Genomic DNA, 18,756 nt, shown 5'->3' with positions numbered 1-18,756 from the left:
GGACTACCTTGTTCATTTATTTGAATCAGATGCTGTGTAGCTGGAAGTTACACTTCATCTGTGCAATCTATGAATTGAATATAAGCATTCCTAATGCCAACACCTAATATAACATTTAAAAAAGCAGTGCAAGAGCAGAAGCAATCACGTAGCCTACTACAGGCTGTACAGACAAAACATGAACTGCAAGCACAGAAGAATTTACAAAGCAAATTAGCCTTGAGTCAGAGGACGTGCAAAGGGCTCTAGCTTCAGGATTACAGGTCAGACAGTCAACAGGAATAGTTGGCTGGCTTCCCCTGAAGTGCCAGCCTTTTAACTGTACCCATCTCTTTAAGATTGATTATGCACATGAGCCACGCTGAAGCATACAGTTTCAAGGTCAAAGGCCTAATAACAAAGTAAACACCTGGTTTTATGTACGTAGATTTAGTTAACATTTGCTGCAATCTACAAAAGCGAGCTCTAGCCTTCAGAGAGGATTCTCACAAAGAAATGTTGGCACATACACACTCATAATTCAGGCTGACAATTTCATTCTATATAAATGAGAACTTCTCCATGCCCTGGAGCGCCAAAGATAACAAAGAAACTATTGAATGGTCATTGATTTAGAGGTGGATTCCCAGTAGAAATATATTGAGGGTCAGACGATCAGGCCCTACTTCATTTTGGAGCATTTACGTGATTGCAATGCTCATCCACAAAATAGTGATCTAAAGGCCACACAAGAAATGCTAATGTAAGGAAAAAATGGAACGGATTACATTATCTTTGCCCCTTTGTCAAAGGTCAAACAAAACCATCGATGCCAATGATGTTAGCAAGTAAAGCAAAAGTGGCTGAGAGTCAAGTGCCGGTATTTCAATACCAAACAGTGGGTTTATCCCTGATGAAAAAGCATCAGCTCCATAACGTGAATGAGGATTAATAAAGCAAAAATCCAATGCTCAATTGAGCTGAAACGTAAAGCTCTGTCAGAAACAAACCGTGCATTAGAGCATTGGTTCCCAACATGGGGTCAGGGCCCCTGGGGGTGGGAGGGGGGTGGGGCTCAGTCTTTCTAGATAATCCAAGGAACATTGGGAACATTCATAAATATAACATGCATTCAAGGACTAAAACTTTGCATCAAATTATGCTTTAAATTGAGTTATGCATACATTGAGCAAATAGCACGGGGCAGGATGGGGGGGAAAGGTTCTTCACTGGGAGCAGAAGCATTCATCTTCTGCCAAACTCCAAATGATGACTCAGGTCTTATGACACAGCGTCCTGTCACACCATCTCACTACTCTGTGACTATCCTGCTTTGTCACAGGCTGCATGCTGTTAGCAGAACACAAACATGTACACTGTGGTACTAAACCATCACAACAGGAACTTTCTGACAGGAGCTTTGCGCAAAAACAAAATTACATTTTTATATCATCTTGAAACAAGACAGTATGTGACTTCTAGGAATCTCCTAACCACAATTACATCAAAATGTACATTGTATGTAATTTAATGTCATAATGTAAAATTGCTATGAAAGTTCATTGTTAAAAAAGGGCAGCATTGCTGAGGAAGCACTGACATGACAAAATCCTGTTCACACTCACAGGCAAGGAAAGTTGCACGTGTAATAAGTTTCATAAGGAAGCTAACTTAAAGAATGTCCTGACTAATTTCCTAACTCTCTGATGAATGATTATAAAACACTTTTCCATCATGATAATGTGTCCAAACTGATTGTTTTATTTCATGGAAACTGGAAAAAACGTTTTATATGTTTTATATACATTTGTTTTCTTTGTAAAGGGTCTCTCGATGAAATGTAATTGAAACCAGCCAACAAAATCAAGGGTTTGTCCAAAAACATGTATAACCTTAGGTTTGGACATTTTTTTAAAGACATGAAAATTCTATGTTAAATATAACCACTTGTACAATTGGCACCTCAGTTTTCCAGATTTATAAAACCTGTCATGAGTTTAACACTTCTTTTGGTTTGGTTGGATATGCATCACATAAGAACTATAGAGCACGCCCAGCGCACCCAGTTTTCTTCGACAGAGCCCTCTTTAAAGACATAGACATGTTGCCTTTTAAGGTCTACAAGTCTGACAGAGAGCATACAATAAATGGTTATTGATCTGAGGTCTGCTCGGGACGGCCAAGTGTGTTTTAATGCTTACATCTTTAGTTGTTTAGCTTTGTGTCAAGCTTTGAACTGAATCTTGGCTGTGGCTGCTTACATGTGTTTCTTCAGACGAGGAGTGTTTGGTGTCAAGCAAGTTAATCTGACAAGTTTTTATAAGCAAACAGGAAGTAGTGATGAAGCTGTGATGTGGAAAATAAGGCATCTGACAGAATGTTATGGCGATGACTGAGGATTTTTTGCTCTGCTACAGCTTGTGGTCACTCAAAGTTGATGGCTTTACTTTTTCATAAAAAGACACTCTAGTAAATTGGAAAAAAAAAAAAAAAAAAAAAAAAAGAGTAAGCCCCAAAAAGGATACAGTGGTTTGGCTTTGTTCTGATAAGTCTGCTCTTGTGGTTTTGTAACTTGGATTGAGGGAACAAAAAAAACAAGCTAATTCAGTAAGGAATGCAGGAGCTGTGCCATTAAGCTTCAAAAAAATCCTCTAAGAAAATCTACTTAAACACATTTAATGAGGTGTGAGGGAGCTGTGTGAAGAAGAGAGAGCGCCAGGGACCTGCGCTTGTACCTCTTTATGTCCTGCACGTGTACTAATAACACTCTGCAGCACAGTGAGAACGACAGAACCGTTGTTAAGTTGATGTTCGCGTTTGACCTCGGTATCCATTTCATGTAAGTCTCTTGGAAAAAATGATCCAAGCTGCACACTGTCTAATTACTCATTCAGTTTTAGCAGAACACGAGGAGAGTGGGCTGCATGTGAGAGTGCCTCAGTCCCTTATCACTTTCTACGACTTAACATCATCGGCTCCAAGTGCATCTTATCTCTCCTATCAGCTTTTATGATGTTGCTCTCAGCGCAAGTTGATTCACTACAGGTCGACCTTATCTGCAGCTTAATGCAGTACCTGTTAGCAGTTTTCCCTGGGAACAGGAGAGAAACCATGACAGGAGAAGCTTTAAGAAAGGATAAATTACATTACAGTAGGCCTGAACAATAAAAAAATGTTGTCTTAGAGAACAGGAAAAGAGGGAATACCAAAGCAAAAATGCTTAACTGCCACTAAACCACTTTGAGAAATGTTGATGACATCAGTAAAAAAGGACTAACTGCAACATAAAGTTGGTACAATGACAGGCTGAATAGCGCTGAGTGATGAACGTTTGAATAAAAGGGGAAAGATGCACACGGTGAGTCAATGCTGTTAGTCACTGCAGTACTCTATCTGGCACTCGCTGCTTTGTCATTCTCTCCCGCGTTTCTTGTCAGCCCACTTGCCTGTCTTCTTCCAGCATGATCACTCTGTCTCACTAATTGTAACTCTCTTAGATTTGATTACACATCCAAGAGCTCATTGCCCAGGCAGCAGAAAATGTACAAAAAGCTTGGTTATCTTTTTGAAGAAAATATAGCACTGAGACAAATGAACATCAAACCCACAATTAAAAGTTTGTCACTTGTGTGGCTTTAGAAGTATTTACCTTTTTGATTCATTCCCCCTGAAACAAAGGAGTTCTTTAGAAAGTTATTTCACACCCCTGATTTGTCTAAATTTCTGCACAAAGACGGATGTATTTCACCGCAAGAGTTTCTCAATTAATCTTTCCACACATTATTCTTAACATAAAAAAACAAATATTCTAGCTTACCCTTTAGAAAAATTACATTAAGCAACTTATACCATTAATCACACTGAATCTTTCAGTTACAAATTGACTGTTTTATACATTTTTCCAGCTTTAGTCCTTCCTCTACATATCTAAAGCCCTAGGGAGTAAGAAAAATAATACAAGGTCATTGTACATCGCCATTAGAACATTGTTAAATAGTTAAAGCTATACGTTAAGGCTATCAAATGTGGGTGGGATTTGCAGAGTTACAGAGTTACTCGCGATACGATTCGACATGATACATGGCCTACAATTATGATAAGATCACGATACAGCAATCCTGCAGTCATTTATATATTAGATAATCATAATGATGCATCACCATATCTGATTCACCCAAAAATATAAAATGCCTCTAACAAAGGTAAAGCACAGGTGGCTGCCAGAGGTGGAGTTAGTTCACGCACCCCATTGTCCCTTGGAGGACAACAGCTTTGAAACTGTTGTCCTCCAAGCTGGGGGCCCAGGTTCAAATCTGGCCTGCGTCTCCTTTCCCGCTCCATTCCCCATCCTCTCTCTCTCTACCTTATTTCTGACTGTCCTGGCTCTAGAATAAAAAGGTATAAAAAGCCCATTAAAAAACCTAAAAGGTAAAGCTCAGGATTAATGTATGTATTCACTGCAATTTGGAGTCATGAAGTAAGTGACTGCCACTGGGTTAAATTGCTAGGGAAACCTATTTTAGGGCGCCATATTCTTTTATAAATCAAATATTGAAATATCGGTGCCAGTGATTCAATCAACGTATCACCATGGTCCTGAAGACAATATATTGCAGCATCATTATTCTTGCCTCACCCCTAATATCAAACCAAGTAAAAACAGAAGTTACCTCCATCATGGGCTCACCAGGATTTGGCCTACACCACAGACTACGGACCCCATATCCACTGTTTCCCCCTTTTTGCCCTGAACTCGCTCACAGTGATGAATGGCCCCACAGCGTAATAATAGTTCAACTTGAACTGAGGGCTGATCCTAAGGAGCTGTTGTGGATAGGCAAAGGCCCATTGTTCAGCCAGCATCCCTGCAGCTGTAGGAGACACAGAGAGTACTGTACCATGGGCTGGTACTGGCCTACATTATGCTGTGTCCCTCGACAATGGGGAGGAGGGGAAACTCATCTAGATCTTGCACTGGGAGCTGCTTTCTCAATCATTTGGTCACCTTAAAAACCACAGACAGATCATTCTCAGACCAGTTTTGCAACACCCATAGCCTACTGACAGCTTTCAAAATGTTCAACATCTATTAACAGTTGACATTTTGTGACTAGGTAACAAGTGGCAGTGAAAAGAAAGGCCTTTGTTTTTAAATTAGGACTGAACTGCTCTTGGTTTCTGTCCGTGCACAATGTGAATAGAAACTATGCAAATCATGGTTGGGCAACCTGTAGCCCTTGGCTATTGTTTAACAGAGGAGAAGATGAGAAAAACATGTTGAACCAAAGCAAATGGCTGACGAAGTTTCAACAGGAAATGTGTAAGCAACTCAAGTAACACAATGCTGACATATGTCTGTGGTTCTTTGTGGCATGCTATTCCTTAAAAAAATAACCCTTACAGACTAAATAGAAAACAAGCATGAAGTCATTCTTCTCTCAAAACAAACCTGGACACAAGCTTAACATTCACTCAGCAAGTTATAGTTTAACTGGTTTATAGATTTAAAGCACTTGTTCACAGAGATTCTGGTTTTGCTTTTGATCACGTTATTCTTCTCTGGATTGAACTTTGTCCCCTGAGCTTTCATCCTCTAGCTTAGTGACTGAGTCCTCCAGCAAATGGCAAAAGCGGAAAGGTTTCCTCTAACCGAGACACTTTGTGTTTTAAGACGAGGAAAAGTGAAGACATTTCGAGCAGCAGCCTGGTCCCACTTTAATCTATAATTAAAGAGAATTTAAAGTAGTGTAGCCATAAATGGAGTATGTTTTTTCCAGCCAAGTGCACATACTCTCTGTACTCGGTTTTAGCGTGCGCGTGTGTGTGTGTGTGTGTGTGTGTGTGTGTGTGTGTGTGTGTGTGTGTGTGTGTGTGTGTGTGTGTGTGTGTGTGTGTGTGTGTGCGCGTGTGTGCGCCAGATTCAGCTACTCAGATGAAGTTTCTTGATCCAGATGCTATTTTCTATGTATTGTATGGGTCGTAACTTAACTAAACTGCACACACTTCAATGGCTTTAAACCCCTGGCAGAGAGCCATGCAATAACAACAGAAAGGCATTAACAGTACATCTTAATGCTGACAAGCTTTAAAAAAAAAAAAAAAAAAGAAATCTGCATCTCAGCGTCAGCCCTACTGATGACATTATCTTTAATAATGTACCAAGCTACACTGGCTGTAATTGCTTTTCAATTAATTATCCAAAGACACTGCATAGGAGGCTAACGAGACTAATGACGAAAATCAATGTGGCTCTTTCCATCTTTTGCTCACAGAGGCTTGGTTGATTTGGGTTTCCTCACCAAGCGTTTCCTCCCACTGAACTGTGACCACTTTTAAGAGACTCATTTTTCTCCCCGTGACTGAGCAATGCCGCCTGCCTGGCTGAGATTTCACCGTGGAGATAATAATTGTAGGCTGATGCTTATCTGAGGTGTTCATAAGAGCATGTGTGGGAGAGGGCATGTTCGCTTGCCTTCAAGCACTCGTTAAATCCTCTCGGGGACTCTGCGGTTCCCCTCTCGATGTCAGCGAGTGCACTACCATCACTTCAGGTGACTATGGAAAAATGGGATGATGAAACGTCACAGATGCTACCATTCCTCTTTCTCCCTGCGTGCTCAGACACAGAGAGTGAGACATAGACACAGACCAAAATAAAAAAGAGAAAACACACACACACACACACACACACACACACACACACACACACACACACACACACACACACACACACACACACACACACACACACACACACACACACACACACACACACACACACACACACACACACACACACACACACACACACACACACACACACACACACACACACCTCAGCATTCCCTCCACATCTCACTGCGATGCTCTCTGAGCAATGCTAGAGCTGTAGCATAGCACAGAAAATCTCTGGATGAGCCTTTATACATATATGGATGATGAAGGATGCATTTTGAGTGCCGCTACACTGGCAAGGATACGTTGGGTCAGGAAAAGGGAGGAGCGATGTGAGGAGAATTCAAAATAAATGAAGCAACCTGAATTATTCAGAGATACAAACTGAGAATTCAACCTGGCTTTTAAAGGGAAGTGGAAAATTGCCACAAAAAGCCATCCGTGGTCCCCTTGTATCCAAGCAAACCTGCCCACTTCAATGTTAACCACTGCAGGAAACCCAAAAGAGCCTCATCCATTAGGTGGAGAAGGAGATGGAGAGGTGCAAAGAGGCTACAGGTCCACCTTCCCCCTCAGCTTCACTCCAGTTTCTCAGGTTTGAGTCACGCAGGGCTTTCCGTACTCCCCCACAATATTTCATCAGCCTGCTAACCCCACAGCCAGCCACTTATTCCTTCACACCACCTCCTTCCCTCCTCACACTAAATATATTTATTATCCTGCTGTGTGTTGCAGATGAGCTCCTTTGGCTGGGTTTCCATTACTGGGCAGAATGCATGAGACCAGACGGACAGAGAGGAAGGAAGAGAAAGAAAATCAGAGTAAGCAATTCTGTTGGCCAGCCTGTTCGCGATACAAGACTAATGGCGGCAAAACTGAGTACAGCCCTAATCAATACGCATCTCTCCTAATCAAAAAGGCCTGATAAATCACTGCCCTGCATGCTTATTGTGTGGTCTGTGGCCTTCAGATGTACTCTTACCCTAATTACTCACCCAAAAAGTGACAACTCTGTTCAAAGACTCTTGTATCTCGTCAGTTAATAAAAGCCCCTAATATTTTCCAACAGGTTCTACTTGCTGCTCACAGACATGATGAGTACATAGAAGAAAGACTGACCAAAATGCAAAACAGAAAACATATTCTAAGAAACACAGATGATGTAGTAAAACGGAAATACAGTACTGAAATAAGAATAATGTACATTTGAGTGTTTCAATGTGGGAAATTTGACTAATTAACCAGATAGATTACTGAACAAAACATTAGCTTCCCCTAGGGGAAATTATACCGGTTGGTTTCTCAGAAAGGGAACTATTATCTTGCGTGTGTAATAAAAAGATGTTTGGACAAAATCACCTTCAAGTGCTGCTGTGTGTGAATGTCAACATCTTTGAGTGTGCCCCAGAGCTGAGGGTGCTGCAGGCTGAGCGGAGAAATTACGGTTGTTTACAGAACCCTGGTGCTGACATGCAATCCTTCACACATAACTACATCTCCTGCCAGGGGAGGGTTTGCTTAGGTGCCCGGGTCACAGTCAAGTAGGGACACATCTGACAGTGGCAGACCTCAGTGCGTCCTTCACCCTGCAGTAGGGTAGAGAGTCCGAAGAGAGATGGAGAGGAGGGCAGAAAGGTGAGGGGGAAGCCCGACTGAGATAGAGGAGCACCAGAGAAGTGCTGCACCCTGAGCAGAGTCAGAACATATTTCATAATGCAGGCCTTAGAACATAACAGGATTAGCATTATAGAAAGGAACATGGAGAACCCCCTTAGACTTAGAATAAAATCCTCCTCCTCAAAAGATGCACTTCAAAGCTGTATCAAGCCACAAGAAAAAAGCACATAGCATCAAAGGTAGATGTTCTATGTTATGGAAATGACTTGTGCAATGCCATGACATCTCTGTAGTGCCTATGAATTGAAATCTAAACCAAAGGAAAAACCTGTTTGCTGGAATGTCTTTAGTGTTTGAAAATGCTTCTGAGACAGAACACATTGCAGCCTGCAAGCGGTCCAAAGTAACCCCAAGAGAGGCGGATATTAAAATGCAACCTAAGTCTTGGCACATGATGCCAAATTAAACCAACCTTGACAACTTCTACTCTACACAGGAAAGATAAATTACAACCATGAAACGGTTCATCTAGCATTATGTTTTACAATTAAATGTTTAAGTAGATTTAAGGGAGCTACCACCAACTGACATTATTTTAATGAGCAATTAATCTGCCAATTATTTACTTGATTAATCGTTCTGGAAATAAGATGTGTAAAAAAATAAAATAAAACCAAAAGATATTGAGTTGAATTTCATGTTCTACAAAAAAAATCACAAGAACATCCTCACAGTTGGGAAGCTAATTGGGACCAGAGAATGTTTGGCATTTTTGTTGGCCTAACAGAGAACTTTAAAGATTAGCTGATTATCAAAGAACTGAATAATTGTTGCATCACTGCGTTATTACAGAACCCAAACACAAAGCCCTTCTGTTGGTGTCAGTGTGGCTATATCCTGCCATTGTGTGCAGGATAAGAACACCTGTGGAGTTTCTAAGTGTGCGCAAGGCTGCTCAACTTTACTGCACGACTTCAATGCAGAGTAGGAAGAATAATACTACAACAGTCACATAACGCAGAAGCTTCACACGTGTCATTTCATCGAGTAGGAGGAGGCCTAAAAAAAAAAGACACTGCGAGATGCTGCTTGGCTGATGGTGTTTTCATGGGTCGGTGCTGTTCGCCATTCAGTCAAGGCAGGGGCTCCCACCATGAATACTATCACATTTCTGCCAGGCTCCACCTCTCACAGATCACACTGGTGCCTTCAAGGGCTTGAACGAACATCAAAAGGAAGAGTGTGATTTTGCATTCCTGTCAGAGTATTACAACCTCTGGAGCATCACCCCCCCCCCCCCCCCAATGAAAAAACCTGGTCTTGATCGTTCCCACAGCCATCTTTAATGGTTTCCAAAAGACACACTCAGGGTTTAGTGGCACAGTGCACCATAGTGAGAGAGTCAAGTGAGACACGTGGAGCTTCCTCTGTGCCTTCTGGCATGAGCAGGCAATCCCACATTTTCTCTTTGTCGTTCTCCCTCTTCATGATGCGCATGTACCTCCCGTGGGCAAGGGGAGGATGGTGTGAATCAGGAGGCAGGGAGCCAGAGCCCGAGATAACGGCACTGTGTGTGCATCCTGACAGTGTGGCTGGCTGCTCCGCACAAAATATTATTTACAGCTCACACTGAAGAGAAATTACAGCAGCAATCCTCTCCAGAAGCAGGAAAACCAGCTGACCTGGCAACACTTAGAGGGAGGCCAGGAGGAGGGTCAGGCACTATAATTATTATATTGCTTCCCTTTATTCACTGTCAGTATCTATACTGCTCACAGAGCCTTTGGGGGATTCAACCAAGCGGTGACAACAGGTTAGTGGTGCATAAGGCTGATAAAGCAGCACTAAAGGTGGTTCAGCATTTATAAACCTTCCATCGCAGAGACTTCCTCCACTCTTAACTAGCCAGCCCGTGATTGATTAACATGTGAGGAAGGCAATGAAACCAATGGAGGAAACTTTAAAAAGGGTAAGCATTAAATTGGCCAATCATGAAATAGGAGGTCAAAGCAGTTCAACCTGGCAGAATACTCACGTCTTATTTATACTTAGCTAATGCATAGAAGTAACACAAGAGCACGTGAAGATTGTTAGTGACAACTCCTGTGCATCTTCAGGAGGGCTATGATTAATATTGATTATTATTCTCCATAAAGTGATCAATGGTTAAGTCCACGAGTCTAAGTCAGACAAAAGAAACATTGTAATGACCTTCAATGCTTTTGTGTCAAGTGTTTGAAAAAAAATATTTAGACATGGACTGTAAATTTAAAAGTAGGCTATATGAATTAAACGAAAGCCAACAAATATTCAGCTTTAACAAGGTGCACAAACAAGAACAAGTGATCGCCTGTAGACTTTCAGATGGTTAAAAGGCTACAACAAATCTACTGACGAAATGTGTTGCTGATTTGATTTCCTGCGATTAATCGACACATGTAAACCATTAAAGTTGCACAGGGGGAAGGACATGTGGTTGGATGCGTGTCATTGTGCATTTAAAACGAGGGTATATTTTTAGCCTTTTGGGACCTTAGAGAAAAGCAGCCCAGGTCCCTGGAGAAAGGGTTGACGCGCTCTTAATATAGCTTCAGTTTCAAAGGCTGTTTTATATAATATACAAGTGAGAGGCTTTTTTTTTCTCTTTTTCTTATCACTTTACATTTGATGACAGGAGTTGTTAAGAAGGTGAGTTTCCATGGTGAAAAGCTAGCTCTCATATGTGTCCTGGACGAGTGTTTTAAGGGCTCTTCCTGTCAGCTTTACATCTGTCGTGACTTCCTGGCTCTTTCGGGAACTTAACCAGCAGTTATCTAAACAGGCTCACTAACGAAGTGAGACACCAGCTGCTTCGTGTTAGCAGGCAGTGTGAAGTAACAGTTTGTTTTATGCCCTGTAGTTTCTCATGAATTTCACAAGGAAGACAAGGGGAGGAGGAGGAGGAGGAGGGGGGGGGGGGGAATGAATGAAATTAACCAGGCTCACATTCTTCCACGGAAAAACCCCCCAGCAGTTAACACAACGCTAGCAGTGAGCAGCAGCAGGATGTAATAAGCTAACAATGTTTATTATATATGGGTGTGTGTGTTGTAGTGTTAAGACAAGGCAACACATACCAAACGGGTGAGTCCTCTCCGTAGCATCTTCTTGTTTTGTCTTCTTTTTTGGGGGGGGAAGATACTGATGAACTCTTGTGACTCAACAGACGCCTCCGGGCTCTGTTTCTCCGGGGAATAACTTTACATGTATGTTAGTTAACCTGCTAGCTCCTTAGCTATCTATCCTCTACTCTAACGTTAGTTCTATCTATATGAAATGCCGCAGCGACGCTACATCGTTTCCATTTTGTTTGATTTCGGTATCTTCGCACCATTCGCATTCTCACCCCCCTGAATATTTTTTTTTTCCGCGTTGCGGTGTACTAGTCGCGCTTCCCTTTGCTCGAGGCTGAAACAGTCCCTGACATTTCGCTCCGTGCCCTGTTGCTTACACTCGTACAAATCATTTGTCGCGCCCCCTAAGTCTGCCTCCAAGTTGACTGGGAAACTGTCACACACACACACACGCGCGCTAAAACTTCCCTTCTCTTGTGTAATCCCTTCTCGCAGGTCGCCTCACCTCCCTGTCAAACAATTTTTTTTTTTTTTTTTTTTTTTTTTTTTTACTCCAGCAGCAGCAGCAGCAGCAGCAACCCACAGAAACGTTCCCACGTTCACAAGCTCCACCCGGCGAAGGTGCGGCGACTTTCGCTCCCACACGGCATTCTGGGTAATGTGGTCTGACTGCAAACTACAAAATAAAAACTACAAACTCCTACTTTTCTTGCATGTTCTGAAAAGGAGATTGGCGTGCGAGGTAGCAGTAGGTGATTGCGCTCCAAGCGTCACACAGTAAGTGAGTCGAAGCCTCATCATGATGTGAATAAATTATGTGAATAAAGACGATGGTGCAGAGGAGACTTTCTGCAGTGACAGCTCATCTCGTATAACAGAATGACTAATAAGAAGCTTTATGTGGATATTATACAGATATCTGAGCACAACTCGAAGATGTAGCCGTGATTGGAAAACCACAGACAGCAGGTTACATCATTTTTTTTTCTGTAAATTACAAACAATGAAGTTATAAACCTACTGTACCTGATAAAAACACTTATTTATGTATTCCCCCTTACATTGATTTCCCATAGAAATAATTAAAAAAAAACAGACAGCTTTGAAACATCATTTTTTTTCAGGTCTTCAAGGGGGTGCTGTTAAAATATAGGTAAGATACAGACCAACAGGTAAACATTTAGAAATACAAATACTGAAAATATACATGGTTTCACAGTGGAAGTATTTTGTATTCAGTATTTTAAAGCTTGACAGCTGCAACGGTGTCATCTAAGTCTAACAGAAAATGGCAAAAAAAAGGAAGAAGAGTAGATCCATAAACCTGAGGCAGAAAGCAAGAAGGAAGTAAAACATTAGAGAGGCAATCTATAAATTATGTATTTTTTCATTCACATTTCATTTTAAGACTTTATGTAATCTTTATGAGCTGTAACAGTGATTGTTTCCACCTCTTGTATTGTTTAACCAGGAGACCCGCGACTGGCGAAGAAATCTAAGGTCAAACAGCTCAGTGCAAAAAGTGACAAAAGTCTAAAACAATGCAGTATAATCCTTTTGTTTGTGATAAAGTCTGAGCCTCTACTTAACCAGTGGGAGAAAGGCTGTTTAACAGGTGAAATTATTATTGTTACTTCACTGAAGATTAAAACCACATTTTTGATATTTTAGTCTGAATAGTTTGCATTTTTAATCTAATTGGGTTTGTAGAAAAACACTTCTCTATTAGTGTCTTGACTAATAGTGCCATATGTGCATGTGTAATGGAAATGTGTGCAAATGTGGCACAAGCTGAAGCAAAGACATGTAAGCTAAAAAGCCTTAAGAATAAGGAACAGAAAATACCTATATCCCCTTAACCTAAGAATGAAAAAGAACAATGTCTTCATTCTTGGTAAGCGTGTTTGAAGAGCATAATGAGATTACGTTCACTCTCACAAGATTTTGTTGTAAATTAGACAAAAAGGTCTAATAGAGATGTTTGGTCTCTTTAATGATGTGGTTGTGTTCTGTGACACCTTGAAAAACATTAAAAGTGTAATTTTAGTTATTCAAAACCACAATGACTAAATGTTTGCATAGAGATCATGTTTTAGCTTTTAAACCTTGAATTCAAAGGTTTACATTTAAAACTCCATGCACTGCAATTTCGATGACATTCACAACATGTAGGCTACAAAGAGAAATCTGACTGTCTTTTATTTGTACTGTTGTGTGTCGTAGCGCGACTGACCTTAGTTGCTATTTGCATGTGGCCCGAGGTTTGCATTTTTTGCTTCAGTGACTTCCTGGTTCAATGTGAAATGTGGTTCATTTGAAAAAGAAGAGTCAGAGACGAACTGTAGTCAAAGTTCATACGATATTAAAAACACAGATATGTGTACATAACTTTTAGATAGCATCCATGCTGTCAAGGATACCAGCTGACTTTTGTAGGTCTTTCTGTAAGAATGTGTATCGGCACTCTGAACCACGAAACCCTGGACGATTAGGTAGACATGTTGTTTCTGTGTTTTATGACCAGTGGAAACTATGACGAGTCAACCTGGACGGAAAACAAGCACACATTTTTTTGATTAGCAACTGAAATAGATATACCTTAAATTGTATGAGAATGAAAAGCAGCAGACCCCCGCCTACTCCAACCAAGCTGCCATGACATCAACTCCATTGTCGTCATTTAATAAGATTTTTCTGTTTTTATACAAACATACAACAATTGAAATACACAAATCCTACGAGTGATTAATGATTAACTTTTCTCAAGGCAAATAATTGAACCTTTTGTTTAAGATTTATTTTTGGACTTTTATACCTTTATTTCAGAGATAGGACAGTGGCTAGAGATATCCCAGCGGGTATGTCGGGCGCCCCATGTGCAGAGGCTATAGTCTTTGTCGCAGCAGCAGGGGGTTCGAATCTGATCTTGGCCCTTTGCTGCATGTCATCCCCCCACTCTCTCTCCTCAGCACATCTCCTATGTCTCTTCAGCTGTCCTATCTAATGAAGGCAAAAATGCCCCAAAAATATATTTCAAAAAGAGAGACAGGGGATGATGACATGTTGGAAAGAAGTCACAGGTCGGTTTTGAACCCAGGCCGCCTTTTTTTTTAGGACTATAGCGTCTATACATTGGGCGCAGCGCAGGCACTAACCACTAGGCAACTGGCACCGCCTTTATTCAACTTTTTAACCTTAAAGCTACAACATCTTATTTTAAAACTGTAACCTCCACCATAATTCATTATTTTTTAAAACTGCAATATAATAATAATGAATAATCTGTCCATGAACACAAAGTACAATATTGAAACAAACAGTGCAATAATCTTGAAAATATGTGTATATATTCCATATGGTCCTCACTCTGCGCTTTTGTACAGCACAAACTAATATTAAGATGCGCTTGGTACTTAGTTGTAGTCTTGCCTTTGTGTAAATATTTCTTGTACTTATTTCTTGATATCGTACTTACATTCCTATTCTATTTGATTAATATTTTCTTGTATATAACTATATTTCTACTGCTATATTGTGGTTTTAGAGCAACTGTAACAAACAAGTTTCCCTCAGGGATTAATAAAGTATTTCTGATTCTGTTTCTGATTCTGATTCTGAAGACCAATTAAGAGAGTTCAGCGTCAAAACATTTCAAGAAACATCATGTTCTCAAAATGTGTTAACAAACTAGGTTTCCTAAAAATGAGGAAGTAACAAGCTTGAAGAACACAGTATTTACCAGCAGATACAGCACACATTATATTAACATGATCAAAGTATTCAAATTATGATTCTACCATGACAGTATTTCTCTAGTTTGACAACACACTGGCCAAAAACCTGTGTAAATGCTTACATTTTGACTGGTATCTTAAATAACCAAGATAATTAGGCCTATATGCAAAATAAGTCACAACATTACTCAAACACACTGAACACAATGTCACCTTGTATACTGTACTGTGCTGCTGAAGTCTTTATGCAAATGAATGACTATAAAGTGTGTGCTAACTGCTCAGAATCTGTTCTTACCACCTGCTGATTAATCAGGCTTGTTGTAAATCGTGCAGCAGTTTTGCAGTCAAAATGCAAACCTGTTTCCTGACTGTTTTAGAGAATTTTGAGATTGCGTAATAAGGAAGTAGAAGTCACATCAAGCCATTGCCAATGAAACGCTACGTTTCTGTAAGTTGGACTCTAACTCCACCATGTGGCCAGATGGAGAATTTCTTCATTTTATTTGTACTTTTTGTTGATTATTGAGGATAACACTTGTCTCTGATGCTTTACAGCAAGGTCAAAGCGCTTGTTCAGAGCTAAGACGACAAGCTTCACACAAGATAGGAGAATTTTTAGTGTTCTTGAGCATAAATACATATAAACTGTGGGCTCATTAATACGTTACAGGTTTTAAAAAACACTACACGCTACATTTCTGTTGCTGCTCTGGACACATGATCTTCCATTGAATCCTCATCTACTATCTGATACAAGTGAAAACTCCAGAGCACCTACTGTATAGAGATTGTGATTATTTTAAGAAAACTGAAGAAAATGTGAGAGTGTCATGGATCCTGAGATAAAAGATAAAATAATCATAATCCTGGATTTAATTCCTTGGAAATTATAATTGGTAGGACCACTGATGAATATGAGGCTGCTCAAATGTCCTAAATTAAAGGGGAGGGAATGTAAAGGTAACTTTATTTGTACCTGTAGGTAGATTTGGATTACAATGAGTAAGTCAGCCCCCTTTACCATAAAATCAACAGAAAAGGACAAAACATGATCAAGTGACAACAGTACTCGACACTAAAGTGAATAGCCCTTAGAAAACAAGATAAAGTAACCCATCAGTAGGAAAAGTGAAAACAAGGTAAACAACATACTTTACCATCAATCAAGTATTAATCAATCAAATTAAAGGAAAGATATCTGAGCCATCAGTAAAAACAAGATAAAGGAAATTAAGATAAAATATACAGATATGCAGAGAAAGTATAGACAGAAGTTCTTGATAAATAAATGGGCATATTTCAACAGAAATCACTTACTGTCATTCAGTCCTATATGCGTATTTCGGGTGTAAACACGTTCTCATCAACTGGTTGCTGTAATTTAACTTGTGCCCACATGGTGGCAGCACAGTAACATTGATAAGAAGTAACTAACTTGTTGCACTGAGGAAAGAAGTTCAGAAAAGCTGCAGATCTCAGAACAGTTTGTTACCAAGAGAATTGTATTAGATAACTTTCAGTCAAAGATCTTGGATTATTTTTATTAATAATTTGTTAGGTATGTAAGTGTTGCTGAAGACTGACATTGAGGTCACACATCTGCACGATGTCAGAGCATCTCTGAAAGCTGTTTTTTCCAAATGTTGAGTTTGATGTTGTGTTTGAATTTTAAAAATTTTAAAAGTATTAAAATTTTACCTTTGAATACTAAAGTTAATGCAGAATAAATGTAGAGATGTGAGACAAGATAGCACATACACAGCAAAATTATAATTTAACTGAATATGTATATGCAATAAATGTATTGAAATGTTTCACTATTATGAGCTGTGTGCAAATAATAATAACAATTCAAATAAAAAATTGTGTGTGAAAATTCAGAAGCTATTTCAAATTGAAGGTAAAGCTTGAAGGAGAAGGAAATCAATAATTATCTGTTTATGGATATTTTTGCACTGAAATTTTTAAAACAGCAAATTAGTATTTTAAACATATCAAATGTATTTAATGATGTCATATAAGGTAGCTGTTTTAACATTTTAAAGGGTTGAAACATAATTTCAGAGAAAAATCAATTCTGAGTGTTCAAAATCATATCAGACAGCTGTTTCAAAGATGCAGAGGAGGCTGCTGGTTCTGTGTTCTGGGCCTTATTTAAATGTACAGTAGCTGCAGAATTTAGTGGGCATTCCTTCACTGGTTCTTCCTCCGTGTGTCTCATTCGTAGTCCTGAATCTAAACTGACAGCCCCTGTGGAGGAGTTGGTAGACTTCCCCAGCCATCTGTCTTAGAGCAGCCTCCCCCCACGACACCCCCTTCCCTCCCTCCACGCATCCCTCATTCCCACACTGGGCCTTTGTCAGCAGTTCCTGTCCCTGGACTAGGCGTGGCGTGCGCAGAGGCTGGGGCAACCGTGGGTGCTTTCAGAGGCACCTGCAGATGGGACAAAGGGCCAAGGGTGCTGGGGCTGAAGACAGATTGATGCTTTGTGCACTGGGGCTGGAGAGAGTGAGAGAGTGAGAGAGCAAGAGAGAGAGAGAGGGGGTGGTGGGGGATAGTTAGCTGGGAAGTTTTCAGGGAGAGGATTTTTTGGGGGAACACGGGTGGGTTGTTTGGAGGGGGGGGGGGGGGGGGGGGGGGGGGTTCTGTCACTCCAGTCTGTGTGAGTCCAAGCTTTGGAGGACCCAGAGAGATTGACAGCTTTTGTGGACTGCATCTCTTGCACAATGGTCGTGCTTTAATGGGCGGTGAAGCTAGAGGAGAGCTTTGGGGAAGGTTTTTTTTTGGAGGGGAGGTGATGCTTGGTGGTGGTTGCGATGGTGGCGGTGGGATGGGAGGGGGGCCAAAGGCTTTACTGCTTTGCTTGGTGGGGACCAATTCATGGGTATTCAGTCCAAGGCTCGTTATTCACTGAATGCATCCAGTGGAGGAATGCAGCAGCATCAATTAGAATGCGTTAGCAGATAGCAACGCAGGGAAGAAAAACCTTTCTCTCCCTTTTGCTCGCGGGACAACACAGTCCCACTATAGGAGGTGTCAGAGCCACAAAGCCTTTTTTGTGGTTCTCTCTCCATTACATTACCAGTGCAATATGTAAGGTGGGGACTCTTTTGATTTAAATTAAGTGGAAAAAACACTAAATCCTATTTTTATTCAGCAGGGATAATGGTGTTATACTCTATAAAGGTCTTTAACTACTTATGTGTGGCTTAAAATCTTCCCGGCTCCCTTTTCACTCCACCTCAGTGTCTTTACTCTCATTGGGGGCATTATATTTATTCAATGGTGGAGGGTCAAAGACAGACGGTTAAACAGAGTTGCTTGTAGCCTTAACTGCCGCATCACTTCTAATTGTGTATCAGTGGGTCAGTAGTGTGTTGTGTTGTCCCTCAGGAAGAAAGGACGAGCGGATATGAATTTAAACAGTATCTTGTAAGGCATTGTTTGGAGTGTGGCTCAGGCCACCACTTCACGCTCAGAGGGCCTTTTAGAAACTGAGCTTTTTTCTATAACTTTCCAGACAGTGATATAAAAGAAGAGGAAGGAGTGAAAAACACTTTGATGGTGATCACAAGACAGGGTTGACACACCATTCAGTTTTTTTGAAAGTAGAGAGACCAGCCGTGCATGCCCTT

General features: G+C 40.6%; 1 protein-coding gene across 9 annotated transcripts in view; it reads right to left on the bottom strand.

Moving 5' to 3' along the window:
- The window catches only part of atp11c (ATPase phospholipid transporting 11C), a 43,658-nt gene extending 31,705 nt beyond the window's left edge, over positions 1-11,953 (bottom strand). For 5 of the 9 annotated variants that reach the window (XM_020635711.3, XM_020635709.3, XM_020635710.3 and 2 more), the window contains exon 1: positions 11,388-11,952. In XM_020635711.3, coding sequence (XP_020491367.1) covers positions 11,388-11,414 — 27 coding nt within the window. In that variant the 5' untranslated portion in view covers positions 11,415-11,952. Of the gene's footprint in view, positions 1-4,649; positions 6,713-11,387 lie in introns of those variants that run through there. The other 4 variants (XM_065958460.1, XM_020635716.3, XM_020635715.3 and 1 more) reach the window with 4 other exon arrangements.
- Positions 11,954-18,756: the final 6,803 nt, after the last annotated feature.

The sequence above is a fragment of the Labrus bergylta genome, chromosome 9 (assembly GCF_963930695.1).
Source record: "Labrus bergylta chromosome 9, fLabBer1.1, whole genome shotgun sequence".
In the NCBI taxonomy this organism is placed as follows: domain Eukaryota; kingdom Metazoa; phylum Chordata; class Actinopteri; order Labriformes; family Labridae; genus Labrus; species Labrus bergylta.
Note: the sequence above shows the minus strand (reverse complement) of the source record. Positions and strands in the feature narration are given on the sequence as shown.